Source organism: Python bivittatus, unplaced genomic scaffold (genome assembly GCF_059951505.1).
Source record: "Python bivittatus isolate LINGU-HERP-01145 unplaced genomic scaffold, Pbiv_v1 ctg000980_np1212, whole genome shotgun sequence".
NCBI classification, from domain to species: Eukaryota; Metazoa; Chordata; class Lepidosauria; order Squamata; family Pythonidae; genus Python; species Python bivittatus.
This window is the reverse complement of record NW_028277125.1, coordinates 5,071,355-5,089,666: the sequence shown is the minus strand read 5'-3', so window position 1 is coordinate 5,089,666 and position 18,312 is coordinate 5,071,355. Positions and strand designations below refer to the sequence as shown.

Genomic DNA, 18,312 nt, shown 5'->3' with positions numbered 1-18,312 from the left:
GTGCTTACCTCTATCTTCTGAGCCAAGAGGGAAGGCTTAAAATTAGACTTGATCACCACCTTCACCTCTAGCTTGGTACGGCCCACCTCACGAACCAGGGGGATAACGCGGAAAGGCAAGATAATGTCCTTAGTGGTTCGGTACCTGGGGGAAAAGAATGAACAACACTTACAGAATGGAAGAGATAAATCTGTCATTGCCCACACAACTGGCAAATACTGATAACTGAAAACTTATCTGAAGCATACTGATACTTTAATCTTTAGTCTCATGAATTGTTTCAGTCCTATTTTTCAACAACTTCTTTAAGCTCTTAGCTAAACTGGAAAAATAACCTTTTTCTGTAAACCTTCATATAACTCCTCTTTAAGAGACCACTGCTGGATCCAATGGATCAGGACAATTTTCATCCAGGCTCCAACCTTCTCTTTTTGGGAAAGATTTCTGAGAAGGTGGTTGGCTTACAGCTCCTGGAAGAAGCAGATTATCTGGACCTTTTTCAATCAGGATTCAGGCCTAGTTACAATGGTGAAACGGCACTGATTGTGCTTAACAACAAGCTCCGGCAGATTCAGGATGGGGGCAGCGCATCCATCCTGGCCCTCCTTCATCACTCAGGGACATTCAGTACCATTGATTATGGTATCCTTTGGAAATGAGAGGCACTGTATTAGGGTAGTTCTCCTCCGTTCTCCAGGGACAGTTCCGGTTGGTGTTGATGAGGGGGAGAGATTGAGCCCAAGACCCCTACTTTGTGGGGCTACCTACTCCCATTTAACATCTACATTAACTTAACATTAATATCCCCTGTGTCAGGAGGACTTCCAGTTGGTTGTGCTTCATTCTTACTGACAAATGTCTTGGTACTTTTTTTCATTTACAAGAAGGCAGGGATAATTCAGTAAACAACTGACTAGATAGACATCACATGCCAGAGCAACTGATACAGGAAGTTCTTCCCAGCAACCTCACCTCATGAGCTCAAACTCTCCATCTGGGGGTATGAAGCTGATACTCCTCTCTGAGTCAAACTTGCTGAGTCTCACACATTGGTGAAAAGTGCAGTCATCAATGGCAATTGACTGCTTCCCACTACGACACAGAAGCAGAAGGATCAAATCAGCATGTTGCATTTGCAGAAGTGTACAGCAGCAGCGTTCAGGCTCCCCATTGCAAACTCTAGAGGGAGTACACTGTCCTCACAGGCTAAGTCACAGAAATAGCCAAGATAAGGAAAGCATGTGAAAAACGGGCATGTCTGGGAGCCACAGATTCCTTCAAAGCCACTGAAACTGCCTGGCCACCAGGAAATTCAAGCAATGGTTTCTCTGGCCTGGATTGATGCTCTACCCACACCAATTCACTTGGGGAACTGCAGCCCCATCAGACTTGCCCAAGCATACCTTTCTTTAAAGTATACTTAGAATGGGAGTGATAGATTCTGGCTGGGTATAAATGCTGCATTAAGTTATGATTATTTTAACTGTAGTTTCCTGAATAAGCCACAACGGCTGATTTCACGTGCACTAAGATATAAATCATAGCTTACAAAGCATAATAATAGGGATTATATATGAGACTGACCCAAAACCAAATAAGCCACATTATGGCTTAGCACAAAATTCAAACTTAAGCAAAAATGGGACTTTGTCTTCCAGCTCCAGCAAGAGCTTGAGGGGCATAAGATTTCCTTTCTGAGGGGCCCTTATTTTTCCAGCAGGCTACTAAAAAATATCTCTGCTGAAAACAGAGGGACCCTTTGCAGCATCTGATCAAGGAAAAACTTCAGAGACCATCCAACATCAACAAAATCCCACTGCAAATCTTGCAGAAAGCAACTGCTGGGTGGTAGCAAGGGAATGACTTAGCCAGCAAAGTCATTCCAGGACAGTATGCCAGTGTACTGAGGAGCTGCACTTCAGGACAGAGAGTGAATGCTCAAGACACGGAATGGGCATCAGATGCAACTTGCTTCACACACATAGCTCGGATTTCAAAGGATGCAGCTCAGATTTGGTTCAGAGGATGCTGTCTGAATAGTTTTCTCAAAAATATAAATGGAAAGGTTCAACTTAACAACTTGTTTTTGCATCCTCCAAGGAGCATTTCTATTATTCCCTGCTAAATTAACAGTTAAGTTTGCTGCTCTGGCTACCGAATGAACTACAGTATAAAATGGTGTTCTTTACAGGCCATGAAAATAAACTTAGCAAAAATCAGCAGCTACCACACTGTTTTGACTTAATTGGTAATTTTGCCATTAACAGCTAAAGCATCTTAGTTTTCAGTACGGAATTCTGAAAAACTTTCACACCTCAAGGGAACCGGCTCTGCTATTGCCCTCGCTCAAATCAGGCAATATAAGACTCAGGCCTTCTAGTTACCCTATTCTAGGGGGCTTCCTTCTGTCTTGCTTCTGTATCATGGGTAGGCAGAGCTTCCTGTGCTATGTTGTTTCTCAGTTAATCCAAAAAGCCAACTCCTGGCTTAGTTAGGAAAAACTATCCCTAGTTAAAGCCTTATGAAATCTTGCCCAGGTCACTCAGGCAAGTTCCTATGCCAACTTGATGAGACAGCAACACCTGAGTCGGCTTTGTTCCTATGAACAAGCACATGGTAGCTCAGCCTTCAATCACAGGTGTGACCTGTGTGGAAGTGTCTAAAGATGGTGGTACATGCACAATCACACAAAGCAAAAAGGGCAGGGGGTGAGGAATACGTGCACACAGCAGTAAGCAGGTTATCTACCTTCCTGTTTCACTGGAGTCAGCAGAACACAAAAGAAAAAGAGAATTCAATATCAAAAGTCGTTAAGAGGAAGTATGGAGGACCTCTGTGTATACCAACCCTGACAATCTCCTTTAAAGCAGGAAATTTACAGACTATTATATCCTACTTAGGGCTGGCATATGGAATGGAATGCAGAATGATACTGGGTACAGTGCCATTCTCCCTTGGTTCCCACAGCTCCACAGACAGCCATTCTGGAATAAGATGACCTAGCCCAGTTTAATAGCAGGGAAGAGATTTGCTAGCTGTCTCATTTTCCAATCTCAGAGTTTATCTGAAAATATTGATTAAGATAATGGTATGAGTGCATGAACTAATTCATGGAATATTGAGTAGAACCAAAATTTAAGTTTTCTTGGAGGTCTTCTGCCTTTAAACCATAACAGAAGTTGACATAGCCCACTCATTCAGCTCCTGCTTTAACAAGGGAGCAAAGCAACAAAAATAACCTTAAGAAAGCTATGGCATCTTTCCAAATGAGAAGGGAAGTGCATACAGACATAGCTTATAGAGCAACACACCGCCTGAAATACATAATCTCCCCATTCATCACACTTACCTTTTCCCTGTTTCGTCTGCAGTTCCCTTGCCTTGTTTCTCAATTACAATCTTGTCATTCATGCCAAACTTGCATTCTGGCATTCCGCTTAAGTAGCTTTTCATAACCACTCTTCCTGAGACATGGGCGCTCAATACCTGGCCTGGAAGAAAGGAAAGACAAGCACTGCAGAGCAGAAGAGTGGCACTGGAAAAGAAGTGGAGGAGAATAGCTAGTCTAATTTTCTTTCTGACTGGGGAAAGTTCACATGACTAACTTACCTTGCGGTGACATTAGCAAGTTCACGCTCTCTAGAACATCCAGGAAGAGTTCATTGCGACGGTATTTGATCCCTTCACGCCTCCAACCAATCTGACCAGTTACCTGGCTTGTAATTTGAGACTGCTCTTCCTTAGTCTGAAGGAGGAGAAAGAGAGAGACGTGCTTTGGTGGGATTAGTCATACAAAGTTCAGATTTCAGGGTTCCAAATGCACTGGAACTTGAAATAGATTTATTACAAAATAAATCTACAAATAAATAAATCCCTCCCCCCCTTTCCCTCCCAATTGCCATGGAAACAACCTGGAATAGCTCAAATTAGGAACACTGTTTAAATATTGTCAGGTTGGAAGTATCACTATGTTGTAAGAAGAATCTCTGCCTTTTTCTCCTCGGTTGCTCTTCCACCCAGAGAAAAATAAATTATTCATGAGCCAAAAGGCTAATGACTACAAGATGCACAGCTGGAATTCTATTTCAGAATTTGGGTCTGGTATCAAATACCCTTTGGAGGGATCTGCTGGATTACCATCAGGGAGGGACAGCAGATTCTCCTACCTGGTGCTATAGGCAGGTCCAACCGTACGCAGAAAGCGAGAAAACAGATGAGTAGCAGCAGCAAGTGCAGCACACACAGGGTTAGGAGGTAAGCAGGTCAGTAGAAGGGAAAGAGGAAGAGAGTACTGTTAGGTTTGGGACAAACTGAGATGCAATGACATTTCTCCTCTATGCTATAAATAATCTTGAAGGAGGGGTTTCCTCTTGCCTCTGTTAGGAAAATGGGGACATAAGAAACAGAGGAAAAGTAATCTCATAGGCACTGCTGTAAGGCAGGATCCTTGAAACTAGCAGTGTCCTCCAACATCTCAAAAGTCCAGGCAAGATGGAAAATGCTAAGTAAAACAAGCTCCTCCCTTTTCCTTGAGGCATCTGTTTTGCAAATACAGTACCTGGATAAACAGATATGGGTGCCAGTCAGATGTTAATTGACTTTACAGCATGGAATTCATACATCAATAGAAACTGGATCAACTGACCAACTATATCAGTCATCCTGCATTTGTAGGCAATTTTTCTTATCCTTCCCTCATGGCAGACTATACGTTCCAAATTATGCATCACTTGCCAGTTAATTCGTCTTGTTGCCTTGATAACTTCAAGTTACTGGGATTTTCCACTAAATATTGCACATTAAATCTCTACATGTGAATTCCGTATTTTCTGGAATACTCTCATGTGTCAAGCTACTGCTGAACTATGGTTTGTTGATTAAATCACTATTGACTGGGTTCACACTATATTAAGCCAAACTCCCAAGAAAACTTGATCAGTGTGAGAGATAAGATCCAACTACTTGGTTCTTTCTTTATAGCTTAATATAACTGACATAATGTACCTTAGTCCTCAGCCCTTATACTAAAGCTAGGTCTGTCTTTCAGGAGGCAGGATTTAATCTGACTAATATTACATATGTAAGAATCCATCCATCCTAGATTTCCTCTCTCAAGCCTACCTAAGGTCACCTGTTGAAAGATGTGAACTAGGTTCATCCATCCTAGTCTAACACTAAGCAATCATCTACTATAGCCACCTACCATACTAGTTCCTTTCACAGAGCTCTTCTGATGGGTGAAAATATCCTTCTTTACAGCTTCTCTCTAGAAGCCCAAGTCTCAACTAAAGCCTGAAAATCCACAAAATCTCTGCTTGTTCTCTGCAGGCATGCAATAGTTTCTTTCAGAGCCTGTCAGGAAGACTTTAAAGGAAGCAAACAACCGGCTCAGTTTCCTGGCAATCATTCTACCCAATTTGATACAAGACAAGAAGATATTGTTGCAAAAGTCCATTTCCTGTTATTACAAAAAGCTGGGCAGATGGCCAAGGAACCTAACCTTTCCCCATCTCATAGAAAGGTTTGAGCCCAGAACAAAAGGTTCACTGTTTTTCTTGGTATACAATTTTTAAGTCTTTTAATCAATGTTTCTATTGTATTAGTTCAATGTTTCTATTGTATTAGTTCAGCAAAAAAAGAATCCATCAGTTTTTGGTTTTCACCTTTTGAGAAGATAAATCTTCAGTTCTTGAACAACTTGAATTAAAAGTGTGACAGAATATCACTGGCTTTCAAACTGCCAAGATAAATTTTTCCTCAGAATCACAGAGCTGGAAGAGCATTTTGGCCAATCTGTTGCACTGTCAGGCTTGTGCTTACTCTACATTTAGGCCAATATATTTGCTTGTAAGAAACTCAAAGAATTTCATTAAGAACAGCAAGCCATTGTCATAATTCTTTGTTCCTACGCTGCTCTTTGCCATTACCCAGTCTTCTCCAGTTGGGTGCCCACCAGATGTCTGAACAAACTCCTACCATCCCAGAGATCACTGCAACCCAACACATAAAGAGGGGTCCAAAACAATTCTTTATCTAGGCACTAATCATACTGCCTGCTTACTGGCTTACATAGCACATTAAGTCATAGATAATAATTTACAAGCTATGAAAACTCAAAAATGCACAGCCAAAATCTAGCAAATCACACTATGGCCCATGAAATATGTTAGCTCACTTTACCAAATGCTTTAAAACATGGCACCTTCCTATATTGAACAAACCAAGTAAGACACAATCTAAATAAAAAGCTTACTAAGGGAAAATAATTTCTCTGGCTCAGCGAGCTTAACTGCTATAAAGGGATGACACCCTTTCCTGTATTTCTTAGTAGGAAAAAAAAAAAGCAGGAAGCAGCCTGCACATCAGACCCCAAATGCTTTATGAGAAAGCAAAATGGACTTTTACAGGAAATGAGGCAGGAACTGACCAGAAACATCTAAATATCTGTGTGAAGCCATGAGATACATGGTCTGCTAAAAGACTCCCATTCTGAAAAGCTCAAAAAAAGGTTTGAGGCATTAAAAAAAGCACTTTAAGAAGAAAAGTTTCTGAAGCATGTCACACTGTGATAGGGCGAGCTGCCCTAATGGACATGAGATGATGTAATGGTCTTAAAAGAATTTTTTTCCCCGTGTGCCAAAACCAGACTCAATGTCACACAGAAACTAAAAAGCTTTGTGCTTGAATAAAACAACTGGATGCAGCCAGAGCACTTTATAGCTGAAATATATAAAAGGCAGATGCTTGTTGGATGATCCTGGAGTTATTATGATATAGCATCACCTGGAGATACTGTGTGTATCAAGGAACAGGGAGTAGGAATCTATAACTGAAGACTCAGCAGGACTGAGGGAGGGATTTGCTAAGTGGACTGCCTGGTAAAGGAGACTGCAGTTTTTGGAGGACATCAGTCAGGGCAGCCTGAAAAAGATGCTGGCATCCAAGAAGTCCTGGAAAGTTTTGTTTCCTCCTGCCATTACCCTTTTAGTGACAAGAGATTCTAAAAAGGTCCATTTGAATTTGAGTGTGTTAAACTGTGTATGTATAGTTTATTACGCCAAGGCTGCTTTAATGGAAATATACACAAATTATCTACTCAAAAGTACCACAACAATAAAGAGTGCAATTTAGAGAACAGCATAGATGTTCCTGCCATTTTCCCCATCCTTCGACACATCACATCACCCCTCGAACTGATGTCTTGGACATCTTTCCCACCATCAATAATTGGTCAGTAAGTTAAGTCAGTAAAGCCCCACAGGTATACAGCTGTACCTGGACTGTACTACTGTTATGCAGGTGAGGCATCAATCCAATCCTGACAATAGCAGACAACAAATTATTCCCCCTCTAAAAATCAGAGGGATATTTATATAATGATACATTAGCATTTAAGAAAGACATTAAGATCATTTCTTCTGCCAACTTCTGGAGAATAGGATGCTATGTATGATGGTTGCTGTGTGTTTTACCCAGTTGCTTGCAAAGTTTTTAAAGTATTCTAAATTATGTATTTTTTATGATCTTGTTACTTTTAAAATATATTTTTATATAGATAAATTGCCTAGAGTCTATGATTAGGGTGACAAAAAATTAAAACCAATTTCTGAGGCATTTCATGAGCTGAAACAGCTAGGATAACAGCATGGGCATCAGGAATTCCTGGAATATTGGACCTGCCTACTATCAATGGGCAGGTGCAGAAGCATTTTTGTGCCTTAAGATTTTATACATCCTCAGAACTCACACTGAAATTACACCCAATATATATTCCTGGCACAACCTCTCCTTAATCCAGTCCAAAGCAACAATGAGAATCTTTCACAGTATGTATTCATTCTTAGGTAAAGTGAATGTGCAACGTTCAGAAGACTCTGATATCAAGATCTGTGGGGTATGAATGGCCAATAGCTATGCTTCTCCTCCTTCACCTAGTTGGTCTACACCAAGAATAGGGTGGACGTAAGCTAAAGGGTAGCTATTCCAGCCTCCTCGCTTATCAGCTGAACCAAGCTATAACCTAGGGTTTCAGTTCTCTACACCATGGACCCAACAGTTGCTTCACCTAATATAACAGAGTATGGCATACAATAATTACAAAGTCAAATAATCAGGATGATTTATAAGCTTCTTTTCTTCATGTCTCTGAAACCAAATTTACTGCAAGTTATGACGGAGAATAACCCCATGATCATTTACATTATTATATTAAATCTCTACTCCAGATTCCCATTGTTCTGTAAATGTCCAACATTTATTCATCTCCTGCCCCAAACTACTTTCTTCCCATTCCATTTATGCTAAAAGCAGCCAGGGAGAAAATGTTTCAATCATGCCCTCCCCCTTATTGAGGCACTAAATACAGTGCCACAATATTTAGCTAGCATCTCAGGCACTAAATACAATGCCAGGGCCAGAGATATTACAAGACTGGCAATACACAACCCATGATGTTGAAATCTGGGAGAGAGAAGAGTTAAATAAGAGATTGAGATTTGAATGTAGGCAGCTTATTCTAGAACCTACAAAGATAAATATTCAGACCCAATAAACTCTGCTCTAGCATAGAGAATTATACCCTTTATGTCCGATGCTTTTCAGGGCAAAAGAAAAGACTTTTTTAAAAAAAATCACACTCTCACAATATAAAGAGTTCTGAGTTTAAAATGTTGTCATCCATATAAGGGAAATTAAGAGTGGCTGCAATTTAAATATTCAACTGTATTGTGCATCCTAAGGATGTTGTCATAGAACATGGTGGAGATTACTTTTTTTTTTTTTTTTTAAACACACAGGATTAATTAAAACATGCATACATATATTATCCTGCATTTACCTGGCTCTTGATTCCTTGTTGGGTGATGAATGTTTTCAGGGCTCCCGTCTCAGAGTTCTGAGGGTAACCAAAGTCCAGGATTTCTACAGAAAGTAAACAGTTATTGGAGAAAACCAACAGCCAGGCTAGTTTTTCAGCTGCATCCTTTGTGCAAATGACAAGTAAACACTGCTCAAGGAAAGTTTCCCCACACCATATGTTATCGTGCTGATCCCATAAGGGGCAATCTAGCTGGCCTACAGTTAGCAACAGTTAAAATAAGATGACAAACCCCTTAAAGACAGTAGAACCACGACTTCCAAGGAAACCTGCTCTGAAGCAGGATAATTCAACAGCGGCAGAATGATCTATCTTTGCAGCATTTTCTTTAGGTTTTGATTTTCACATGAGCATGGCATAAAAATCAAAACCTAAGAAAACAACAGCAGAGTAGCAGATATCGTAGGATACATAGACAAGTCAAGCTTTGGAAAGAGAGAACTGCCATTAACTACCTCCTTCCAAGAGGAGATAGACAAGACTCTCAAGATCCACACCTGCAATACAAATACAAAATAACACCGAGCTTTCGCTAGTTTTATTCAGCCTGTGGCAATATGCAAGTCTATCGCCATCCTGCTTCCTCTCCTGCCCAAAAGGCTTTTAAATACCATAACCTGAAAGCAGGATTTTGAACCCCAACCCCATGTTCCTGCTCCAAATGCTCCTGAACTGTAGCTCCCAGCAGCTCTAATCACCACAGGAGGGACGCTAGGAGTTCTAGTTCAACATCTGGTGAGTCACATAGATGAAATTACTAAACCATTTGCGCAGCATGTTAACCTACCATTAGACATGAAGTTAGAAGTGCTTGTGTAACACTCACCTGCATGACATGAAACTTTAAACTTCAATTTCCAATTTAGTTCTATAGAAAGTGATTTACAGAACACTGAAATTTTTGACCAAGAACTAGGTTCACTACATGATCACATTCACTCTGCAGGTCAATCTTCTTATCTCAACTATGTCCAGATCAATAATGCACGTTGCAGAAGTCAAATATTTACAGAGAAGAAATAATTCTTCCATTGGGGTACATTCAGCTTTTTCTTTGCCCTCATCATTAGCTTGTTTTAACATTAAAAAACTAAATGCAAACCAGAACACATGGAGCCTAGCATCTTTACACTAAACATAGTTTAAATTTATTACCCCAGAGCTGATTTTATGTACTCTATACAATAAAAGCATCCCTAAGCCTACAATGCTAGTGTTGGAACCCATTACTAAGTGCATTCCCAGAAGTGAGCCTGAACAACTTATCCTTACCATCCAGAAGCTCATAGATGAGCACAAAGTTGTTCTTGATGTTCTCTTCACTGATCTTTCCAAAATAGGCAGTCATCACATCACACATTTTGTAGAGGAACTCAAAGACCATAGCAGCATTAACATTTTGCTTGGTGACAGCAGCCAGCCAGATATTGGAACGTTTAACATGGAAGAAACTGGTGCGGGCAATGTTGGTGACCGGTGAACGCACTTGTTGTCGTGCATGGATGACATTGACTCGGAAGGCATCCACTGCATTCCGCCTGGAGAATTGGAACATGGTAGGAAGGCAAGAGTGAGGTGACCAAAGCACTAAGAATAATAAATTATAAAAAATTTAATTATGTAAAACAAAAAAATTGAGTTTGCAAATAAACCAGAAGTGGCTAGCATATAAATTAAGAAAAGGAAAGAAAAAACAAAAACAAAATTATATAGAAATTACAAGAAGGAAATATTGTTTTAATGGACAATGCGGCCATACAAAAAGCATTTCATTGATATTATTCCAACTTGTATAAAGGAAGTGACATTTCTCTAGAGAAAATAGATGAATAAATGAATAGCATTAATACCTAAAGAGGGATAAGATTTAACAAGAAACTACAGGCCGATATCATTATTGAATAATGACTACAAGTTGTTCACAACTATTCTAGCTGACAGACTGAAAATAATTCTGCAGGAATTTATTCATGAGAATCAATGTGGGTTTTTACCTAAAAGACAGTTAAAGGACAACATTAGAAATGTGTTGGACATTTTAGAATATATGGAGCAACATAATAAAAAACAAGCTGCATTGATCCTCTTAAATGAAGAGAAGGTCTTTGAAAATTTGAACTGGGCTTTCTTATTCAAGGTTTTGGAAGAGATGAATTTTGGAGAAAACTTTACCAAATGGGTAAGATCAATTTACACTTCACAGAAAGCATAAATAATTGTTAATGGAGTTCTATCAAAAGCCTGTGAGATATAAAAAGCAATAGGACTGGGATGCCCACTGTCCTCTCTTGTTTATTTTGGTCCCTGAAATACTGAATAGAGATATAAGACAAGATGAGAAGATTGTGGGAGTAAAAATTAAAAAAGAAACTTATAAGTTAAGGGCTTCTGCAGGTGACTTGGTGTTGGTTCTGGAAAATCCTTTAAAGGGAACTGAAATATTAATGGGCAAATTAAAAGATTTGATGCATTAGCAGGTTCAAGATAAATAAACAGAAGATAAAGACGTTAACAAAAATATGAAAATAGAAGATCAAACAGAATTGTTGAATAAAATGGGTTTTAAGATTGAAAAGAAGTTAAAATATCTGGGTATCACTATGACAAATGTTATTTCAAAATAACTAGGTTAAGACATGGAATGAAGTTAAAAAAGACATGTGAAGATGGGAGAAACTATGACTGTTATTGGGGAGAATTTCTGTGATAAAAATGAATGTCTTATCTAGAATGATGTTTTTATTTCAGACAATACCTGTTTTGACAACTGATACACTATTTAAACAGTGGCAGAAGGATATATCTAAATTTGTGTGGCGGAGAAAAACCATGAGTTAAAAATAAGGTGTTATAAGATGGAAAAGAAAGAAGAGGATTGGGTTTACCTGATTTGAAATTGTATTTTGCAGCCTGCTGTTTGATTTGGATGCTGCTGAGAAATAGAAGGCTTTTGGAATTAGAAGAACATGACCTGATATTTGGGTAGCATGGATATTTGTGGTATGACAATGTCAAGGTTAATGTGGATTTTAAATATCATGTTAGACGTGCCATACTGAGAATATGGAATACATACAAACCCAGGTTGTGCACAAAAACACCCCTGGGGATCTCAGCACAAGAAGCATTTTATAGAAGTAACAGGCAAACACAAATGGATAACTTATTGTGAGATACTAGAATTTTGTCAAGGGGAATGTAAAATAAAATCAAGAGAACTGGTGGCAGAGGGATATTGTTGTCAATGGCTCTCTTATTTACTATTATTAGAAAGTTTTAAAGTAGACAACAGGATTTATGGTTTTGAACACTGTAAGACTGAGCTGGAATAGATTTGTGTACAAATGATGAACATGTACAGTGCATTCGGAAAGTATTCAGACCCCCTTCACTTTTTTCAATTTTGTTATGTTGCAGCCTGATACTACAATCATTCAATTTTTTTTCTCATTAATCTACGCTTATTACCCCATAATGACAAAGTGAAAACAGAATTTGAGAAATGTTTGCAAATGTATGAAAAAGGAAAAACTGAAATATCACATTAGCATAAGTATTCAGACCCTTTGCAACAACACTTGAAATAGCTCAGGTGCCTCTCATTTCTCTTGATCATTGCTGAGCTGTTTCTACACCTTGACTGGAGTCCATGTGTGGTAAATTAAATTGATTGGACATGATTTGGAAAGGCACACACCTCTCTATAGAAGGCCTCACAGCTGACAATGCATACTGTATCAGAGCAAAAGCCACGAGGTCAAAGGAACTGCCTGCAGAGCTCAGAGATAGGATTATTGCAAGGCACAGATGTGGGGAAGGCTACAAAAAAAATTCTACTGCACTGAAGGTTCCCAAGAGTACAGTGGCCTCCATAATTCTCAAATGGAAGAAGTTTGGCACAACCAGGACTCTTCCAAAAGCTGGTCACCCAGCCAAATTGAGCAATTGGGGGAGAAGAGCCTCAGTAAGAGAGGTAACCAAGAACCAGATGGTCACTCTGACTGTGCTCCAGAGAACCTGTGTGGAGATGGGACAAAGTTCCAGAAGGACAACCATCACTGCAGCCCTCCACTGATCTGGGCTTTATGGCAGAGTGGCTAGACGGAAGCCTCTCCTCAGTGCAAAACACATGAAAGCCTGCTTGGAGTTTGCAAAAAAGCACCTGAAGGACTCAGACTGTGAGGAACAAGGTTCTCTGGTCTGATGAAACCAAGATTGAACCGTTTGGCCTTAATTCTAAATGTTATGTCTGGAGGAAACCAGGCACTGCTCATCACTTGCCCAATACCGTCCCAACAGTGAAGCGTGGTGGTGGTGGTAGCATCATGCTGTGGGGGTGTTTTTCAGTAGCAGGGACTGGGAGACTGGTCAGGGTTGAGGGAAACCTGAATGGAGCAAAGGACAGAGATATCCTCAATGAAAACCTGTTCCACAGTGCTCAAGACCTCAGACTGGGCCGAAGGTTTGCCTTCCAACATGACAATGATCCTAAGCACACAGCCAAGACAACACAAGAATGGCTTAGGGACAACTCTGTGAATGTCCTAGAGTGGCCCAGCCAGAGCCCTGACTTGAAGCCTACTGAATATCTCTGGAGACACCTGAAAATGGCTGTCCACCAACGGTCCCCATCCAACCTTATTGAGCTTGAGAGGATTTGCAAAGAAGAACGGCAGAAAATCCCCCAATCCAGGTGTGCAAAGCTTGTTGCATCATACTGAAAAAGACTCGAGGCTGTAATTGCTGCCAAAGGTGCTTCAACAAAGTACTGAGTAAAGGGTCTGAATACTTAAGTACATATGATATTTCAGTTGTTTCTTTTTAATAAATTTACAGACATTTTTAAAATTCTGTTTTCACTTTGTCATTATGGGGTACTGAGTGTAGATTAATGAGAAAAAAATGAATTTGAACGACTAGTATTAGGCTGCAACATAACAAAATTGAAAAAAGTGAAGGGGGTCTGAGTACTTTCCGAATGCACTGTAATTGCTAAAATGTATATACTTTTATTGACATTTGCAACAGAAGAACAACAAGTGAAAGAATATATGATAATGTGGGCTAAAATTTTGGTTATAATATTCAGATGGAACAATGGGAAAATGTGGTTGAAAGGACTGAAATTTACACTGTTATAATCTTAAAAAGAATTTTTATAAAATGATGTACTGTTGGTATGTATCACCAAAGAAAATGTCTAGAATATATAAAGGCACTTCAAATTTATGTTGGAAATGTGAACAAGAAGGGACATTTTATCATGTTTGGTGGATGTGTAAAAAAGCAAGAAAATTCTGGATTCAAATACACACACTGACTCAGAGGATTTTAAAAATTAATATACAATTGAGACCAGAGCTTTTCCTTTTGGGACTGATAGACAAACAGTTGGAAAAATGTCATGGAACTTATTTTTATGTATGATAACTGCAGCTAAATTATTATATACTCAAAAGTGGAAAGATTTGACACTATCAACAATGGAGGAATGGTTGGTGGATGACAGAACTTGCCGAGATGGCTAAACTGACTTCTTTGATCAGAGAAAAGACAATATCTATGTTTATTGCTGACTGGAAACTCCTTATAGACTTTTTGCATAAAACAGAAAACAATTAACTTATGGTTTATGGTTTTGATGATTAGACAAGATAGATTATAGAAAGAAGAGAGTTAAGTTGTAACCACAGAGTAAGAGGTAAATTTATAATTGTACCTGTAACTGCTGTAAAGAAGATCAGAAGCTGTATCTTTTTCTTTTTCTATTTTTCTATTATTTATTTTTCCTTTCTGCACTTTTAGCTTTCTCTTTGATTTCCTTCTTTTTCTCACTTCATATTAGTTTGTATTAGTTTTTATCTTCCTTCTTAAAAATCTTTAATTATATATATATATATATATGTATATGTATATGTATATGTATATTGAATTATATATCATCCTAAGCATCTAGCCAAAACACTGCAGAAGAAACCAAAATCTTATTGAAAGTATGCTTCTTCTCTATTTAGTCTACTTGCAAGACAGATAATAGAACTTACCATGTACAAGATACAAAATCTACTGATATTTAGGGATTTTCAACTGATGGAACATATACAACCTGCATACTGTAAAATATCACAAGCTACTATTACCCTAATCAATACTTAACAGTGGAATCAGCTTCCTAAAACAGTAAAAAAAATCTTCTAAGCAAATATTTTATCAAGCACATGTGGATGATGTCATTACAAGGGAAGGATCTAGAAAATTCACTGCATGTTTTTCAATCACAGTAAAATCAGCTGATCAACTATCAGTTATAGCTTCAAGAAGACATTACTGTCTTTCATTTACCATTTAATGCTTTGAAGGTCAAGACAGCTATTTCTCATTCAAGTACCCAGCATTACATATTGCTTAATATTTAGCATCAACAGACTGAGACCCTATGGTAATAACGATGCAATGAATTAGGCAGAAACTATCACTGATTAGCATTTCCAGAGCCTCGGATTAATTTCCTGAGGAATCAGCCCCAAATCCATTATTCATGTCGAGTTTAAAGCTTCGCATCACAATCATCTGAGCTTGTTTAGAATTCTAAGAAAACTTCACAGGTAAATTCACTTCTGTTTTAATAGATGTTTGATTACAGATTGTTGCTACTGAATGAATTCTCTACACATTATATCTCCTTTTCTTATGTCTGCTTAAATAACAAGAGTTTTCAGAATGGGAAAGTCTCCAGTTTCTAACCATCTAAGAATCTATAGGCTTCAGTCTCTTAAGTGGTAAATATAATAAACTGGTCTGCTCTGACATGAGCCAAACTTCATGTGGTCATAATGTTTTTGATTTGACACTGCCTTAGACTCTGATCATACAAGTGAGCTTGACTTTATACACCAGGTGCCCCATGTTGAAGTACCCATTATGGCCTGACATTCTTCTCTTACCTATTACTACAGCAGCCAATGAGATGGGATGAACAGAAATGGCGTCAGCGAAGAAAAGGAGGAGTGACAGCAACAAGAGAAAGGTTAGAACATACACATACACACAAAGCACAAAGCCCAATCAAAACAAAAAAGAGAAGAGACAGCAACCCCCTCCCACAAAGATTTCAAAATGCTATTTAAATTCCTTAGGCCAGCTATTCCTACCTCCATATTTCTGTAATTCACAACCAGTATGAGCAATGGTCAATTAACATGTTCAATGGAATTTATGTATATTTCAGTTCAAGACATTTAGACGACACCAGGTTGAGAAAAGCTGGACTAGGGAGAGAAGCAAAAAAGCTCTTAAGAAAAGGCAAGCAGCACATGGATCGTACAGTGTGGAGCAACCAGGTCGTGTGATTATGGGACAAGCACAAACCCATATCCATCTCTTATCTAACAATGTAAAATGCCACTGAAGCCAACATCTGAATTAGCTTTCAATCATATAAAACAAAAGCAGAAACCTTCCAATCATTTTTTGTTTTTTATTTTTTGTTTTAATCATCTCCAGCCCTCAGCTCAGATACTAGGAACTAAAAAGGACAGCACAGAATAGTTTAGAATTTAAATTACCAGCTTTCAAGATTGGCTTAGAGATTAACATTTGTTCTTCTTTAGAGGTAAGCAGCAATTATATGGCAATGCAGAAAAATCCCTTGAGGTATAAATTTACCCACCAAGAATTCAATTTATACAGTGTGTATTCAGATAAGGTCACAGCCCAAATGTAACTGCTACCTGACAAAAACACCCCTTTACACTGGCACCCAAAGGACAGACATGATTGTACAGGTAGTCATCACTTAACGACCCTGATTGGACCAGAATTTCCATCACTAAGTAAAGTGGTCATTAGGGAAAACATCACGCAACCGCACCACTTAGCGATGGCAGTTCCAGTAGTCCTGGTTGCAGTACCTAGGTGAGGACCTCATGCTTCTCCTGCCCTGCTGCACTCACCTCTGCTTCAGCTCCAATTGCTTATCTCCCCCCATCTCTGCCCTTCTGTCCTTCCTGCACTGCGCCACCTACCTCTGCCACCCCCAGCTAACCTTCATCTTCTTCCTCCCAATGCTGATGAGGCACACCTGGCTAAGGCAGCTGCTGGCCCTTCATGAGGCCACATGAGGCTTCCCCAGGATCATACAATGCTCCCCTGTGGTACAGGCCTCCCCAGAGGGCGGGTATTTTCCCAAAGGCTTGGGGAGGCCTCACATGGCCTCGCAATGGGCTAGCAGCTGCCTCAGCTGGGCATGCCTCAGTAGTGGGAGGAAGAAGATGGTGAAGATCAGCTGGAGGCAGCAGGGATAGGTGGCAGAGTGCAGAGTGGCAAAAAGGGCAGAGACGGGAGGGGAGATAGGTGGGTGAGGGGAGTTTAAGCACACGCTGCAGTCATAAATGCAGGTAGGCTACTGAGCACCCGAATTTTGATCCTGTGACTGTGGAGGTTCTGCAACAACGACCAGCTATAACTACCATTTGTTCAGTGCCGTCGTAACTTTGAACGGTCACTGAATGGCCATTAAGCGAGAACTACCTGTAACAGCTACATAAATAATATTTCAAACAAGAGTAAAGGGCACATAAAAAAAAAAAATTACACCTCCATTATGTTGTTTTAAATGAGAGAAATAGTTTCAAAAAGACTGCAAGAGGCAATCTAAATTGTGCCAAAGACCCACAAGACGGGGGAAAATTCTGAAGCTGACAGTGACCACAACACTAAGTGACATAGAAATACAGTATACAATCAACATATACAATCTTTTCAGCAGTCAAAACTATTATGATCTGTACTATGATATTCCTGAGAAATCAACATGCAGCTGACCACCACGAACAAAATACAATTTCTTTGTATCTTTTAATGCCACTCTTTGAATCAGAAAAGATTTGAATATACAGTATAATTTTATATTATGTCTTTCTTACATAGGATATAAGGTCAATGTTCCAAAGCAACAAATCATTAGTTTGCCCTTGAGTATACAGGGTTTGGATCCATACTGCTTGAGTAGCAGAATGTATAACAAATTGATCATTTACTTTTTGCAGAAAATAAGGACAGCACGGCTAGCAAGTCCTTTTATATCTAAGCTGCTCCCTATACCTACTTAGAAAGATAATGTTATTTTAACTGTTACACTGATTTCATATTGTGATGGGTAAGCTTTACAGTGGGGCAAAAAAGTATTTAGTCAGCCACCAATTGTGCAAGTTCTCCCACTTAAAAAGATGAGAGAAGCCTGCAATTTTCATCATAGGTATACCTCAACTATGAGAGACAAAATGAGAAAAAAAATCCAGAAAATCACATTGTCTGGTTTTTAAAGAATTTATTTGCAAATCATGGTGGAAAATAAGTATTTGGTCACCTACAAACAAGCAAGATGTCTGGCTCTCACAGACCTGTAACTACTTCTTTAAGAGGCTCCTCTGTCCTCC

General features: G+C 39.1%; 1 protein-coding gene across 2 annotated transcripts in view; it reads right to left on the bottom strand.

Moving 5' to 3' along the window:
* The window catches only part of AP2M1 (adaptor related protein complex 2 subunit mu 1), a 43,373-nt gene that overhangs the window by 11,143 nt on the left and 13,918 nt on the right, over positions 1-18,312 (bottom strand). The window contains exons 3-9 of one of the 2 annotated variants that reach the window (XM_088132032.1): positions 10,148-10,413; positions 8,837-8,919; positions 3,610-3,745; positions 3,350-3,491; positions 2,749-2,760; positions 973-1,092; positions 9-144 (exon numbers count right to left, since the gene is read on the bottom strand). In XM_088132032.1, coding sequence (XP_087988158.1) covers positions 9-144; positions 973-1,092; positions 2,749-2,760; positions 3,350-3,491; positions 3,610-3,745; positions 8,837-8,919; positions 10,148-10,413 — 895 coding nt within the window. The remainder of the gene's footprint in view (positions 1-8; positions 145-972; positions 1,093-2,748; positions 2,761-3,349; positions 3,492-3,609; positions 3,746-8,836; positions 8,920-10,147; positions 10,414-18,312) is intronic. The other variant, XM_007431522.4, reaches the window with a different exon arrangement.